The following is a 16681-nucleotide window of genomic DNA, read 5'->3' as shown; positions in this document are numbered from 1 at the left end:
TATTAGATTTTAGATCAGATACAATTGGCTACTGTCACTACTGCCAAGGCCAAGAATTCATCATAGATTTGCATCTGACTTACCATTAACGAACCGACTAATGGACAAGTTACCTCAAGTCAATCAACATATACACTATTTTTCGCGAGTAAATCTTCTTAAGAATTCCTAGATAACAGGGTCATACAGATAACATATTCCCATTGCAAATTAATATCAGCTTATTAATTTCGTACGTCAGATTTTAAATCAGATACAATTGCATATATAAACATTGTTGTCAAACTGAGTTAAGGACTTACTTGTCAAACTTCTTTCTAGATAAACTTGGATATATCATATGCTTATGCAAACTCACATAAACCCTCTAGTAAACAAGTTAGTGAGTCTCAAATATAATTTTTGCCTCCAATTGACAGGACTGTGTTTTATGCCACCACCACTGCGAGAAGCCAACATAAATGTAACATTTTACTCTGGCTTAATTACACAAATTGATCAAACCCTCACCATTTTAAAATTTCTGCGAACCAATCAAAGCTCAATCGTAGCATAAATTTTTGTCAATATCAAACTTCATGTTGTCAACTTGTGATCCTTCCTCTGTCACAAGAGAATGCCTATCAACTCAACATTCATTGTGAACCCAACATCAAAAGAACCCGGTGTTGTCAACTCATCGTCAAGAATCAAGGATATGTGCTAAATAAAGGGCATTGCACAAACAATGATAAAGCATTGCACATACAATGACAATAACTTATCAATTATATCCTTCTAAGTTCTAACATGCTACGATGCGAAATGTAATGTGACCATAGTTTGTAACATTTTAACAATGTAGATGGACCATAATTTCAGAGTAAAATCAAATGATAACCAAATCGTATGTACAAGCATGCAAGTCTATGTGTCTATTATGACTTGTGATAGATTTTTCTTATAACTGAATATTATCATAATTTTTAGGCTTAATATTTTTGTGGTTGTTCTTATTTCTTACAAAATAAAATGTTTTAATTAGTCCATGTCGTTGGATTTTTTTATTTTATTTTGGTCTGTCATTAGTCACCTATCAAGTGTTGACATGACGCCAGAATGGTTCATGTAAAATATAAATAGATTGTTTTTTGTTTTGTCCTTTTTTTTCAAAATAGTCCCAATAATTTATTTTTTTTCATTTTGGTCTTTGACATGGTACTGTTGCTATTGACAATCCTACATGACATCCCATGAGTCACAAGCACTTAACGGAAGGTAACGACAAGAATCAAAACAAAAAAAATCCGGCATTACAAAAGACTATTTTGAAACAAAAAAAAAGTTACAACTAGGAAAAACTAAATTATATTTTAAAGGAACTAAAATGTTGATTAAGCCTAATTTTTAAATTCAGTAAACCTTGTTTCCAGGTCTAAGAAAGCATTTGAAAGCTTGAGTTTTCTCAAGCTCGAGTTTGCAATCATGCAAACAAGGATATTGAATTTGCTAAGCAAGTCTTGTTTCATCAACGAGCATATAAAAGGAGTACATGAATTCCAGACATGATGGGTACAGCGGACAATACAATTTATATTTTAATAATGAAAACCTTTTCACAGATCAACATAAAATGCATACGAGTTCATTGTGATAGATCTAATAAAAACTACAGAGATGCATTTAAGCTTTTGAAGGAACCTCACAAATACGAACATTCAAGTTCCTAATACCAAAATATTTGCCAGACAATTACATCGTGTAAACCAAGGGAATCTTATCCAACAAGAGTACAATGGCTAATTACATTTTTGCTGGTATTTGATAGTTTTTGACATTTGCAGTCCACGTGAAACTGTAAACATCTGGTAAACCAATATAATAACTCAGAAAAATGTTATAAAACTTAGGAGTTCCAGCTAGAAGAACCAATTAAAACTGAGCTTTACAGCAAGCACAATCCCTGGTTTGGCTCAAATTATTTCAGCTTCACAGCTTCATCGGTTTGACCAGATGGGTTAACAATACAAAGCCAGAATTTCAAGTTCAGATCCGAATTTTCTCACAGCTCAACTTAGCAACACAAGCAACGTTGGCAGTGCCTATCAACTCACAAATTAATAGGAGAGAAGTTGTGAAATTAATAATGGGTCCTCTCATCATTTTCTAATTGCAAACCTTCCATGCCCCTAAGTGCAGTGTCATAATTTTTCACATGAGAAGCATTTCTCCCTGATGATACAACTCTCTTAGGATCAGAAGATCCAATTGGAGAACTTCTTTGCCCACTCAAAGCTCGATGTGCTGCTCCAGGGCTAGCCTCAGCAGTGCGAGTACGGATATCTGACTCAGCACCAACAAATGCATCACGGCTACTAGAGACAGCAACCCTCCTAGATGATCCACTTGACTGACCCAAGGCATTGGCACTTGATAACTGCATGTTCATAGATGAGGAAATTATTGAGTCAGAAAAAGTAAAGCTAACTTTGATTGCACATACAATATACAGATCAGTAACAATGATCTTATTTTGCAAAAGGAACCACATGTAAACCATGTCCTCTAAAAAACTCAGAACAGCATCCTTAATAACAGTTGGTGATCAATTTTTTTGGCTTTGAGAAACTTACAGTATTTAAAATGGGCCCTGACATTCTGCGCCTCGAGGAATCCACTGAAACCAAAGCAGGAGGTCTACCTTCTTCCCCTCCTGTGAGAGATGGGAAATATAGAAAAACACCAGACAGATCAAAAGCCAATTAGAAACCCTTTAAACTCGAGTAACAAATTCCAAGAGGCATGCTATTGCAAAACCTAAATCACAGGATCATTGAAAAACAAACAGAAAGTAATAATAAAGCAACATTGAAGAAAAGAAGATGGCAAAAAATCAATATTTTCTGTAGAATGAATAAAAAGAATATTGTTTAAATCAAGAAAATATCAAACGAAAGATTGATCATTTCTGACACTACTAGAAAAGCATGGTTACATGAATATAGAGGAAAACATACACTTGACAAATAAATTTACTTAACTACAATGTGATAAAGGAACATGCAGATAAACATATGAGAGGCCTATCACACTCTACAAGAGAACTTGAATTAACTACCTGTATGCCTATCAGCATTAGTAACAGCGGGGGGCATTCCAGAACTGGTTCCAGCACTAGGACCCTAAATAAAACATCAGGAAGTTTCATCAGTTGCAGACAACAAAATAACCCCAAAAGGGGAAATAAGAAAAACACTTACAATGGCCCGTGTTGGAGGAGTGGCTAGCTGTGATTGCTGATACTTCAAAATGGTCCAGTCAAAGACATAATCAAACTGGAATCCTGTTCAAATGCTAACTTGATAAGAAAAGCAAATTCAAAACATGATCCTACATATATTGAAATGCAGAAATATACAAGGAAGTATACAAATGATAAACTTAAGAAGTGGGGAAAAAGGGGCACTTTTTATATGAAAAAAATTGCATACCTTCACGAATAAACAGGTCACGAAATATCCTTTTGAGGTACGCATAATCTGGCTTATCATCAAACCTCAATGATCGGCAGTAATGGAAGTAAGATGCAAATTCTGTTGGATAACCTCGACACAAGGCCTGCAATAAGCAATAAATTCTCAGTGTAATTCATGAAAAAGCACATCTTATATGCATTAGAAAAAACTTATAATTAACTTACTTCAATCGAGGTAGAAACCTTTTTTTCACTGATTTTCTCATACTTCTGTTTCTTTGTTCCCGCTTTAAGACCCTGCCAAGGAAGACTACAAAGAAAAAAGGAAATCAGACAAAGTTTACAGTTGTGGTAGACACTGGAGTAGGGTAGGTTGCAACAATTACCTTCCTCTCAAGAAGTACATCAAAACATAACCAAGAGACTCAAGATCATCTCTTCTGCTTTGTTCTAAGCATCAATCACAGAGAAGTAGAAGCAACATGTATCTATTAGTATTAGATAACAAAATTTAACCATTTATCATACAAATGTTTGTAAAGAATCATGAAATAACACATACCAATGCCAAGGTGAGTGTTCATGCTGGCATACCTTGCAGTTCCAGTCAAATTCTTATTTTCCCTGCAGTATTAATGATTGAATAGATTACACATTACAAATAAATTGATATTCAAACTGCAGCTGTCTACCCTTCTAAAATATTTGCTCAAATATTGGTGATATTAATTTTAACAATCACAATGTAAGCCTAGACACCAGAAACTAGAATAAACAGAAGACAAAATTAGTAAGCATAATTAATACACTTCTCACCACCCCAAATCATCAGGTGAATAAATTGTTTCATAAAAGAATCAAGCAATGATATCAACGCAAAATGAGAAGTCATCTACAGAAAAGAGGGATTCAAGGAGACGGTGTGTGTGTGTGTGTGTAACTTTTTAGGATATGGGGAGGATTTGTATGCAGGAGCAGGATCATAATTGCAGGAATGTATTAGGATAATCTAAGACTAGAACTAAACAAGGTATTCTTTTATTCAACAAGTTTACTATTTAAGTGCTTCCTTCCTCATGGCTTACAATTTTTAGCAGCCAGGCTGGCCCAGTTCTTGTACAGCAGAGACAGGAACCCTCCCAAGAATATATGAATTCATAATTTTAAAGTCAATAGTCTATCTCCTTACATTCTTCTGATTTTCCTTATTTTTTTTTATAATTACTGTTTACAGTCTGTTTGCAGCATTAAACAAAATCAACCAAACAATATCTGGCATTAAGCTAGTTAAACGCCAAATTATTGATAAAACTCGGAGACATTGAAATCAATTCAAATTTAGATAGATTTGTGACAATAAGTTTAAATTCAAACAGCACAGAACTTGTTTTAATCATGCAAGCTAAAACCCTAGAACTTTGGTAATCCCCAATTTAGCTACAGCCAGAAGTTACAAATTCCACCTAGAATACAGTATATGGAATTATAAATAGATAGGCATTTGAAGCCTTCGTTATCTAATGTCCAGAAAAGCAGCAAGTAGCAACAATAGATTACTGGTATATCTACTCTCTGAAAAGGTATGCTACTGCAAATTTTGTTTGATATAAATATTATATTCTCAATAAAGCCATAACTGCATATACCATCCCAAATCAATAAAAGCCATTTTCATATGGTAGTTGTTTAATATATAACAACTTGACAAGATACAACTACACCACCAGGTAAATGTAGTTCAAATTAAGTTATGATAATTTTACTATGCCATCAAGGCCTCACAACAGCAATAACCTAGACAAGTATAAATTTAATGCACACCAACTATTTGTACCTGTAAGGAATGTGTTGATGTGTTGAACTATCTCTGTATTTCTTAGCCAAACCAAAATCAATAGCATAAACCTACATGCACATCAGTGCAATAAATACCTCCATATGTAAGAACCTACAAGATATACAAAATCCACATTTTAACAAGATTAGTCACCTGGTTTGCACGCCTTCCTAATCCCATTAGAAAATTATCCGGTTTGATATCCCGATGCAGAAACGATTTTGAATGAATGAACTCAACACGGTTGATCTGGGTAATTTATAAAAAAAAAAAGTTAATTTAAATTTACATGAAAAAGAAAGGAAAAAGTTTGTGTGTGTAACTGGTTGTGTATACTGAAAGTTTACAAAATTGACCACAGCCTACCATTTGATCAGCAAGCATGAGAACTGTCTTTAGTGATAGCTTTCTACTGCAGAAGTTAAAAAGATCTTCAAGACTCGGTCCAAGCAGATCCATCACTAAAACATTGTAATCTCCCTCCACTCCAAACCATCTGACATTTGGAATTCCAGCTGCCAAAAACAAACTTGGGTTATGGCTAGATATAAATTATAAATGAGATAACTTTACAGGGGAGGCACTACTATGCTCCTTGCAGGGAATGCAAACAAAAGAAGGATAAAACAATTAATATAAGAATGGTCCTTACTTCCTCCCTGGAGAATTCTGTACAACTTGGACTCATACAGCAATTGAGGATGTTTTGTCTTGACATTTTCCTAATTTAAAAAGTAGCAAGGAACAGAAAGTTCAAGTAAATCAGCTCTAGTGCACTTGAAGATATCAAGGATCTAGTGACTACTTAAGAAAAACAAATTCTAAAATTAGCATGAAATATCAGCTTAACGAGTTAAAAAAAAGGTTCCCAAGACATAATGTTAAGCCATATTAGTATGACATTGCTTCCAAATTCAAATCCAATCTCCAATCCAAAACCATCAAAATAATGTATCACAAGTCTTGAATAGGCAGGGAAATGTCAATATTATGCTGAGGAGCAAGGGGATTTTATTGAATAAACAATAAATGTTTCATTCTTGTTTATCCCCCCTCCTCCATTCTTTTGAGCTAACTCCTTTACCAGTATCTATCAAAGAATATGTGAGAACCATCGTTTATTTTTGCACTACATCCAAGCATCTATATAGCAGCTCTAGCTCATTAAACATTGCACTTGATCCACAGAGCATATTACTTATGGGATCCAAGTACAACCTACCCTTTACCATAACTATATCTCTGATTCATATGATAAAATTTCACAGTTTTCTGATGGCTAAAGATTCCCTATCACAACCCAACTTTTATTCACAATATCACTCAGAGCATGTTTGGCAATCAGTTGCAAGATTACGTTTGAGGCAAAAGTAATTTTACCAATGGATCAGGACCCTAGCTTCTGCGTTCGTTTTACATTTAACCATTGGATTTTCCAATTACTTTTATCCGTTGGATTTGAATTGGAACGCTCGTCACAGCATTTCCAACTGCAAACCATACATGCACTTACAGCCTAGTGTCTCTTTAAAGCTTTAAAATGCAAAGAATCGTTTCTATACGTCAAATGCCTTTCACAGGCACTCTCTTAAGAGGGAACTTCATCACCTTCCAAGAAATAAGACGCAGGAATAAGCTCAGAAATGATACTAGACATCTAGAATACAAACATACACCAATGCCATTAAGAATTCTCGATAAAACTACAACTCCAACCCGAATTTCACAACCCCTTGCAGATAATTCAAAGCATGAACCAAATCCACAGGAAACCATCTTTCCCAAAAACCAATTTCAAAATTCAGATTAATTCATAACATAAATTAACACGCATAAACAAAAATGACAATTTACCCTCCATTTCAGACTCCAAAGACCCAAAAAAGGCAAAAAAAAAAATAATCAGAAAAAAATGCTAAAATTTGAAAAAATCCGAAACCCAATTGGTGAAGAAGACTCACAAGCTTAATTGCAACCTCTTCATTTGTCTGAATATTAGTGCCTGCACGAGAAACAACAAAACTCATCAAAACATAGCCAAATTACGAAAAAGATAGCAAAAATCAGCGCGAGAAAAAGAAAAAAAACCTAAATAGATCTCCCCAAAGGAGCCACTTCCGATCTTCCGACCCAGGCGAAACTTATTCCCAACGCGAGGTTCCATTCAAAACAACAAACTTTGGAACCCTAAGCGAGACACAACCCACCCACCCCTAATCTTCAAAAAGGGAAAATACTAAGTGCCATACATGGCAGCCACCCTGAACCAGAATTCACGAAGGAAGAAGAGATCGATCTACGCTAGGGTGAGGAATTTGGGGTAATTGCGATTTGTGTTAATGGGGCATAATTGTAGGGTTAGGTTAGAAGAAAGAGAGAATTTGGAAGAAAAAAAGAAAGAAAGCGTAAGAGTGATGGGATTTGGATATGATACGGTGCGGTGTGGTGCGGTGTTTGTGTTTCTCTCTCTGTCTTGCAACCGTCGGTTATTTTTTGTTTGTCCACGCGTGTTGTTTACGCGTGGCGCAATTCCTTCCTCGCTGTAGCTGGTGGGACCCACTGTCACGTGACTTATCCATCATCCGCTATCATTGGCCGTAATACACACGTGATCCGATTGCGCGTAAGTAATTACTCTTTAATAATACTCAATCATTTTCCTCTTGTCCATTCACCATTTGGAGTTTTGGAACAAAATATGAATTCCGGATTTGGAGGCAGATTTTCTAAGTAACTTTTTACAGAAAAAAAAAATAGTCCCTTTTTTTTTAGAAATAATGTTATTACTTTCATGATACTTTAAACAGTTTTTATGTGTCATTTTGACTACGTAGCAAAAGAATTGTTGCCTACAATGAAAAAAAAAAGTCTAAGTTTGAATAATAATAAAAAATCTATGAATAAGTATCGGTGATTTGTGAACTTTATTTGATACAAATTTTAAATTTTTTTGACATGGAGAAAATTTGCTTAAATTGTTTATAAATTAAAAAAAAAAACATAGTGCGTTGTAACGAAACATATTAAGCAACTTTGATGAGCATTATATATGCTTAAAGATACTTCTTGAAAATTGGTTGTCATCGCCCTTCTTGGCTCGTCTAAACATACAACTTGTGATGCAATCATTACTTAAATTTATAATAGTCGCCAATGCGGCAATGCCTCTATGGTAATCCCATTGCAAACTGATACTATTGGACAGCGATATTACCATCAAACAATTATTTTTGTACTACACCTTAAGATGGGGTGAAATAAAAAAAAAAAAATGTTAGTGTGATTATCAATATGAAAAAATATATTAAAAAAAGATAGGAAAACTATGAAATTAAGATATAGAACAATTAAAATGGTTATGTTATTAGATTAAATGTTTCACTCCGAGCATTTCTACTTTGAAGTGAAATTTAATATATTTTGGAATTGATTTTACAATCTTATGTGTAGGGAAAAACATAGACAGATTAAGTCATCAGTTGTAATGTTTAATTGTATTTTTAGAATTTATTCATTAGATAAACTTTATAAAATAAATTATTTCATTAAAATAGTTGTGTAAGGTAATAAATGAAATTAAGTAGAAGCCTCGTCTCATTAAGAAAAGTTAACTATATAAATATTTCAAAAAAATTAACACTATATATCTTAACAGGATGATGGGTTTTATTTCTAAAAAATTTATTTTAAAATATTACCATAACTAGCACATCATTCGTCCAAGATTGAATTATTTTATAGGATGCGACACTTCGAATAAATTAATTTTATATCAAGATAAAATAAATGAATGAATAAAAGTTGTAAAAATTAGGTTCCCGGTTAGCAATCAAATCCTAAATTATGTGATCACGGATAAGTATATGTTTCTTGAAAATAAGAAAAAAAAATTATATATATATATATATATATATATATATATATATATATATATATATATATAAATGTGTTAGAAATGTCTTACGTACATAAATTTCTTGTTTCTTGTAAAAATATTTCCATATGATGTAAATAAAATAATTGACAACACTAGTTAATAAGAACACGTGATTCAATAACAAAATGCACTTTCATTACATAATCAAGGGCATTCATATATCACCTACAATTAACCTTTTTTTTAAGTTTATTTTTTAAAAATACATCAAACTATCTTGGATAACTCTAGGGGTCACAGAAAGTTGACCGATTCACGTTTTTTTTTATTTTAAAAAAAGTCAAAGACAAAGATCAAATTAACTTAAATATTAAGTCATGAGATATTCAATTTGACTAGTTGGAATGATTCATGTCATGCAACTGAAAAATATGTTTTTCCTATACCGTGAGTTTATAATATATTAATTATACGTGTTTATCGACCTTATTATTAATTATATGACATTAAAAGTACAAGCAAGGTATCAAACAATATTTTTCACATAATTAGGCTCATCATCCATAGTTAGTTGAGATTTCTGGTATTGAGAGCTAAACAGTTGTAGGTGGTTCGTATTAATGCATTGGCCAATTTAATGCACATCCAAACAAAATTATTTTAAACATTTTTTTAAACTTTCTTAAATATCTTCAAAAAATATTGATTCGTATCTCACAATTAAGTGAGTTTGAATTTTGCTACTAATGTGAAAAATCTTATTAATATACCTTTGTAATAATTATTTAAGATTTTTGGATCTAACTCACCCAAACTTTTAATCAACAAAAAAAACTTAAAATATTATTTATTTCTGGCAAAAAATAAAACAAACATTGTCTTGTAACTCATGTAAAACAACTATAAATTAAAAGTCATATCTATATGCTTACATGTAACCCAACATGACTTGTTATAAAAACAACTTACATTTTCAAGTATGATTTTGTTATTTATTTTTGCCTTAAATATATTTTTTCCTTCCCTTTATCCTCTTCCTCTTCTGCTTTGTCCTTTAAATTTGGTCCATTTTCTTTTTTATCCTGCCAAATTGAAAATTATTTTCTTAATCCTTACAATTAAAAGAATTGAAATCCCCTAGTTTTGTGGACAGTTTTTTTAACCCAACACGCGTAGGCCGAAACACTAAGTGGTTTGAAGTTGGACCAGTTCGGTATTCTCACTTTCCGTGTAAGTTCCAATGGGACTTTCCCTTGGCTAATATACTGTTAAGAATTGTAAGAAAAAAACGAAAAGAGAAAATAAATAAGCTAAAGACAAAATATGAGATTATTATGTTTTATAATCTGTACTTATCTTACAGTTTAAAAAAAATGAATATTTCTGCCTTCCCGAAAAAGAAAGAGGCAGAACAATAATGAAGGGTCCAATTTGCCTTCAAATCCAAATTCCTGAAAAGAATGAAATAAAAGTGTGTTTGGATGAGGAAATTTAAAATTTTGAAAAATTTTAAATTTCTCAAAATTTTAAATTCTTCAATTGAAATTCTTTTATTTTCAAAATTATGTTTGGATAAAAAAAATTAAAATTATGAGGTGAAAAAAAATGAATGAAAAAAGAAAAGATATAATTGATGTGCTAGTTATACGTGTTTTTTTACACTCACGTCCGACGATATTCCACGAGCTCAAACGATGTTTCTTGAAGAAAAGTGTAAGAAGAGAATTTCAAGTTCTTATCTTTTAGAAGTAAATTGAAATTTTAAATTTATAATTATTTAAAATTCTGTTTTAAAATTTCAAAATTTTAAATTCTTCACAAAAAAACATCCAAATAATGAATTATAGATTACAAAAATTCAAATTCTCTATAAATTATTTTTCTCAATTAAAATTTTCTATCCAAACACACTTTAAATGAATTTTAAATTTAAACAATAAAAAAAAAAGTCCTCTGATCTCATCATTTACTAGTTGCCACCCCCAATAAGTGCCCCTCTACTTTGACCATAGTAATTTTTGTCAACCTTAGTCCTAATTCCCTACTATACTATGCATCTTTAACTTACAGCTGGAATTGGGTTTCTTGGACTGGGCAAGCCTATGTAAGCAAGCCTGGGGGGCATCCTCACTTTTGGACTGGGCCTGGGTGAAGGAATTGGGCCATAGCTGCTCAAGCGTGCAGAAGTGGGCCTTGGAAACAAATTGACCTGCTCCAACGCTCTCGACTGCAAGTGTCCAGCATAGTCACGGACACTCCCAATACGAGGTCCAGCCCCAGTGAACCACTTGCAAGGCAACCTCTTAGACAGGTTAAATGTTGCTGCATCATCCTTTTTGTGCATGTTGCTATCATTGGCATTGATTGCACTTGCTGGGCCTGTGTGAGAATTTAGAGTAGGGTCCATATTTTGTTGTGATTCATTAGTGGCAGTAAATGAATTAGTCCCAATAAGTGATGGAGTATCATCATCTATAGCACATCTCTGCATGTAACAACCAAATTCATACAACCATTATTAGTTATTTATATATATAATTTGCTTCAATAAGTTGTGTAATTTTGGAGAGGGCCAAACACTTAACTTTACATTGGTGAGGTCTACACTGTGCTCCTCAAGAAAGCTTATAAATTCTTTGAAGTTCTCTTCCGTGGGGTGGTAGTGACCACTATATGGCCAAATATATAGCCTGCATTATTGTGCATGTAACAAAATTTAATAATCATAATAATGACTTTGGTTATGATGATGTTGTGACATGAAGTGTTGTTAAATGTTCCGTACCTGAAGGGCACCTTGATGGGCCAGTAATCTACCAGCTGCTGCTGTGGTTGCACCGCCAGAAAGAAAGCTTGAGTGTTGAAACGTACCCTTTTGTTTTCGCCCCACATACAAGGTCCTTGTGGTGCTAAGAACAAATATCCATTTGGATTTCTCATCAGTGTCCACTAGCCTACCGTCCTTTTTGTAAACTAGCTAGCTTTCCATATTCAACTATTACTTCATATTCTTCCCTCTGTTTCTGCAATGGTAACAATTAAGAGAGATAAACAATATTATTAAGCGTTTATGTGAAACCGAACGAGGGATTGTTCTGAGATAGATAACTTACCGGTCCAAGATATTTAATGCATTGGCTTAATTTGTAGAGTGCTCCTTGGACATTTCTTAAGATTTATTTCTTTGGTATCCCCAACATCCAACCTAAGTATTATAAAACACCAAGTTAAATCACCATCCATATAACCTTAGCTTTTTACCATCTTCATCATTATAATTACAATCTAGGAGAAATAGATATCTCAGAACAAGAACTTACCAGTAGAAAAATGGTTGAGTGCTTTGACTTTCAAACCAAAATATCATAATACATGTGCAAATTGTGTCCATAACGATGACGTGGGTCAATCTGTACAGCAAACAAGACGGAATTAATTAATTAACTGTGTTAATAACAACAAGACTATAACTTAAAATTAAATTAAATTCCACAGTTAAATAATGGCCGAGAGGGGTTGGGATTCAAGGACTTACAGCTTCACGCCAATGTTGCAGGGCTAGTTTTTGTGCTTTGTCATCTTTGGATAAACCTTTGCCGACCAAGTTCAAACGTGTCAAAAACTTGAAAACGAGAGAAAAACAAGCGCAGTCGTTGAATTCCAACACAGCTTCGGATTGGAAAATAATAAAGGATGGATTATGTTTCTTCTAAGGTTACTTTTTTGGTTTCCCGATATCTATATATCCACGATTTTGTGGAATTCAAAGCTTGGTGGGTTTGAATTCTTCTTTTCAGTTTTGTGGGAAAGTGGAAGTCCCTTGTAAAAAGGTTGCGTTTGTATTTCTCCTATGTATCATTATCCAGCTACCATAAATAGCATATCCACCACGTAAAGCTGGCGGTCAAAGAAAGTAAGCTTCCATGAAGCACCAACATGCTTTTTATCTGTTGTCTCACATTCTTACACTTAATTTTTACTCATAATCATTTCGATAAAAATAAAATAAGAGTATAAAACTATCATTGCTATAACTTTTAATAAAACAAACTTATGACGATTTATAATTAGACATATAGCTTAAAATTTCTTTAGGTTGGTATAAACTATTTACTCGTAAAACAAAATTATCCTTTTTTTTTCTTTTATTTATATTGATTGGGACGGAAATATAAGATAGATTGAATAATTAAAGGAGAAAAAGATCACAAATTTCATTCCTATTGATAAATACTAAGGAATAATATTTGCCGACAAAAAAACTATTATTTGAGACATGATCCACGTGTGTTCATATCAGTTTTGGTACGACCATGTCCCAAATACCGACCTTATCTAGTTCTTGAACCTCGGATGTACTCAGTTTCTGTCCTTAAAAGGCATGAGTCTTGTGTGCATATATATACTCCTTACATTTTAACGTGAATTGCTCTCTTGCTCAACATGATCCTTCTAATTGTAGATGCGTTGATGAATTTCACAGACCACCTAAATGTCACTTCTAGCTCATATACTCTTATATACTATATGTCACTTCCTAGGTACATACATTCTCTCTCTATATATACCATCTAATTATTGTTACTTTGCTGATTTTTTAATTGGGCATTGAAGTTTTTATGTGGCCATCTATGAGAAACTGAGAATGTTCTCCATGCCACCCCCTAGCCTTGATGACCACAGTGCGCGCTCCCCCGTTGTTCAGCTGTAGATGCGCCTCTAATCGTCATTTTGTTAGTCTCCTAGACCCATATGTTTGAGCAAAACAAATATCTTAGCAAAATATCTTAAAATAAACAAAAAACAACAATTTATTTTAATATACACTAAATGAATGAGAATTTGACTCAATAAATAAAAAGGTATATATTAGTATTTTTTTTGTAAGAAACACGTTGATAGCCTTCATTTATATCCTTAATTAGTACTACTATTTTAGTAAACGGGTGTATTGTGTTTCATTTATGATGGTCAACGAACCCACTGTCTGGGGTAACAGTCAGCTGAGATCCCACCCTCATAACCCGTTATATCAAAATGATTATAATCACAACTCACAAATAGTTGACAGAATAGTTAATGAAAAAAGAGATAAGAGGCACGAGAGCTATGACTATAAACTTTACATTATATATTTACATTATCTTATTATAATTAAGCAAAGGGTTCACGTATGCATGGATCATACTATTTTTTAATTTATTTTCTTCAAACGTGTAGATACACACAATACATCCTAACATTTGAGAAGAATAATTGATAGTGCCAGTTTGTATAATAATAGAATCAAAGGAATATATATATATATATATATATATATATATATATATATATATATATGTATGTATATATAAGTAATTTACTATCGATCGAAGATCATCAGTACCCATATTTTGCTTGTTCTTTAAGAAATCAACTTGCTTACTTCAAGAGAAAATTCTTCGTTTCTTTCTGTCTATGTTGGTTTTAGAAGCTTACCATATTCAAATGTTAGACCAGAAAACAGCAAGTGAACAAGTCCTAAAAATATTATAAACTCCAATAATGAAAACTGTGACAGTTGGCCCTCTTTTTAACTATTAGCCGCGCCTCAAAATCAGACGTCAAAATCTTTTATACAGCTAGCAGTTAGTGATCACCACGTACTTGATTTTATGACTAAGTAACATTTTAATGTCCATGCAAGTTATAATTGCACCATAGAAAATTCGATAATGTTGTTAAGACGAAACACAAACTCAATGGTGTACGTTTCTATTTTGAAGGATTGCTGTTCATTTTTCCTTTGTTTATAGTAAAGAATATTTCAGAAGACTTTTTTTTAAGAACCAAAATGGCAAACATTGACTCACATGTGAAAGCTACTGGGATAATTTAGAGTAGATAGAACATAAACGACACTCACGTGATGTGATAAGAAGGAAGCTAATATGTTCTCGTTACTAACACCATCTTTAGTGTTAAATCTTAAATTAATAAATTAAAATCTTAGATCATATTTTAGTGGATCTCACATGTCACATAGAATTGAAAATTTCTTAAAATTTATCTCATTTTTTCTTTTAGTGGTAGATCATATTTTAAAATCTTAAAAATTTTTAATAAGTTTCACATGGACCTATTTTTAATTTTTTTTCTCCTAATACACATCTATTTTCTTTCTTTTTCTTCTCCCAAAGTTCACTTCCTTTTTCTTTTTTTTTTCTTTCTTCTCTATTTTCTTTCTTTTTCTTCTCCCAAAGTTCACTTCCTTTTTCTTTTTTTTTTTTCTTTCTTCTCTATTTTCTTTCTTTTTCTTCTCCCAAAGTTCACTTCCTTTTTCTTTTTCTTTTTTCTTTCTTCTCCTCCCTCTCTCGTGACCTTTCTTCTTTTCCTCTCCTTCACCTTTCCTTCTTCCTTCTCCTTCCTCCCTCCACTTCACGCTACCCCCTCCTCCGGCCATGACCTCCTTCCCCCTTTCCCTCTACCACGAACGCAACCTCCCTTTGCAACAAAGGTATTTTTTTTCTTTTTCTCTTTTGTTCTTCCATTTTCATGCTTTTTTTTCTTTCATTGTTTTTTTATTGTTCCCACAAGTTGATTGTTAGTTTGTTGGTTCTATTGGTAATTTTTAATTTTTTTAAACATTACGCAAAGATCTTTAGGATCCTTCTACAAGAACTCATTCTCTATCTTAGAGATTATTACACTATCTTTATTGTAAGATCTTTCCAAGACCATATCTTGAATACAAGATTTTTGTTCAAGATGTGATATTAAAAATGTTCTAAGTGAACCAATGGAAACTGCACTACGTAACAACATCACATTACAATATACATTATTAATGGGCCAATGGCCTATCATGGTGCAATAACCTAACCTACTCGGGCAACAGATGTAAATAGACTCCGACAACGGACCAGAAAATGAAACAAGTTTTTGTATGTTCTTTAGTTAGATGGTAAGTGCTTTATGCACCCATTTTTACTCGGTGCATCCCCAAAACTTTTAATATCGCCATCTTACCCTTATCCCCTCTCCCACCTTTTTCTACTCTCCATCTTCCTCTTCACCGCATCACACCATCTCGTGGTGGCGGCAGGTCTAAGCCTGAGGCCGACGTAGTGTGGGAGCTTGGTGAAAGTCCAATGGGGTGCGACGTGGGAGAAGTTAGAGGAAGGGAGATGCACGATGACAAAGGAATCAAAGAGGTGACCATCGTGAAATGAAAGCAAAAATCAAATTCGAGAATCATAATTTCAAATTGAAAAATATGAAATACATTCAATATGAAATACATTTGTAGTACTCAATTCGTAATATATTTGTATGTATTGTGGATCAATTTCTATAATACATACAAATGCGTTACATATTAAGTAATTTAGAATATATTTGTCTTTGAAACTTTAATAAATTTAATAAACAAAAATAATGAAGTTCAAAATTTTATTAAAAACTAAAAATCTTGAACAATTCAAATTAAGACTACAAATTTAACAAAAAAAAGTCGAGGGACTTGACAATCAAA

The 16681-nt window shown here is 32.9% G+C and overlaps 2 protein-coding genes across 2 annotated transcripts; both read right to left on the bottom strand.

Annotated features, from left to right (window-relative positions):
• Positions 1-1639: 1639 nt before the first annotated feature.
• On the bottom strand, positions 1640-7770 carry LOC100785851 (casein kinase 1-like protein 1). The gene is made up of 14 exons (XM_003542288.4): positions 7380-7770; positions 7253-7293; positions 5944-6013; positions 5658-5806; positions 5445-5540; positions 5289-5359; positions 4017-4078; positions 3841-3904; positions 3680-3764; positions 3471-3597; positions 3240-3322; positions 3098-3161; positions 2613-2692; positions 1640-2416 (listed from the first exon to the last, which is right to left on the bottom strand). Exons 1-14 carry the CDS (start codon positions 7453-7455, stop codon positions 2120-2122), a joined length of 1365 nt encoding a protein of 454 aa, XP_003542336.1. The 5' UTR covers positions 7456-7770; the 3' UTR covers positions 1640-2119.
• Positions 7771-11061: 3291 nt separating this feature from the next.
• Positions 11062-13092, bottom strand: LOC102665262 (IQ domain-containing protein IQM4). Its single transcript, XM_026124927.2, has 6 exons — positions 12704-13092; positions 12489-12578; positions 12282-12373; positions 11954-12191; positions 11753-11858; positions 11062-11653 (listed from the first exon to the last, which is right to left on the bottom strand). Exons 4-6 carry the CDS (start codon positions 12106-12108, stop codon positions 11228-11230), a joined length of 687 nt encoding a protein of 228 aa, XP_025980712.1. The 5' UTR covers positions 12109-12191; positions 12282-12373; positions 12489-12578; positions 12704-13092; the 3' UTR covers positions 11062-11227.
• Positions 13093-16681: the final 3589 nt, after the last annotated feature.

The sequence above is a fragment of the Glycine max genome, chromosome 13 (genome assembly GCF_000004515.6).
Source record: "Glycine max cultivar Williams 82 chromosome 13, Glycine_max_v4.0, whole genome shotgun sequence".
NCBI classification, from domain to species: domain Eukaryota; kingdom Viridiplantae; phylum Streptophyta; class Magnoliopsida; order Fabales; family Fabaceae; genus Glycine; species Glycine max.
Note: the sequence above shows the minus strand (reverse complement) of the source record. Positions and strands in the feature narration are given on the sequence as shown.

Excerpts from the sequence above, each read along its gene's own strand:
- LOC100785851 (XM_003542288.4), bottom strand. The coding sequence starts at position 7,455 with ATGGAACCTCGCGTTGGGAATAAGTTTCGCCTGGGTCGGAAGATCGGA. Across the intron at positions 7,294-7,379 it reads CTTTGGGGAGATCTATTTAG|GCACTAATATTCAGACAAAT; the intron begins GTTTTTTTTCTT and ends TTTCTCGTGCAG. Across the intron at positions 3,162-3,239 it reads CTCCTCCAACACGGGCCATT|GGTCCTAGTGCTGGAACCAG; the intron begins GTAAGTGTTTTT and ends TGTTTTATTTAG.
- LOC102665262 (XM_026124927.2), bottom strand. The coding sequence starts at position 12,108 with ATGAGAAATCCAAATGGATATTTGTTCTTAGCACCACAAGGACCTTGT. Across the intron at positions 11,859-11,953 it reads CCCATCAAGGTGCCCTTCAG|GCTATATATTTGGCCATATA; the intron begins GTACGGAACATT and ends ACAATAATGCAG. Across the intron at positions 11,654-11,752 it reads TAGACCTCACCAATGTAAAG|AGATGTGCTATAGATGATGA; the intron begins TTAAGTGTTTGG and ends TGTTACATGCAG.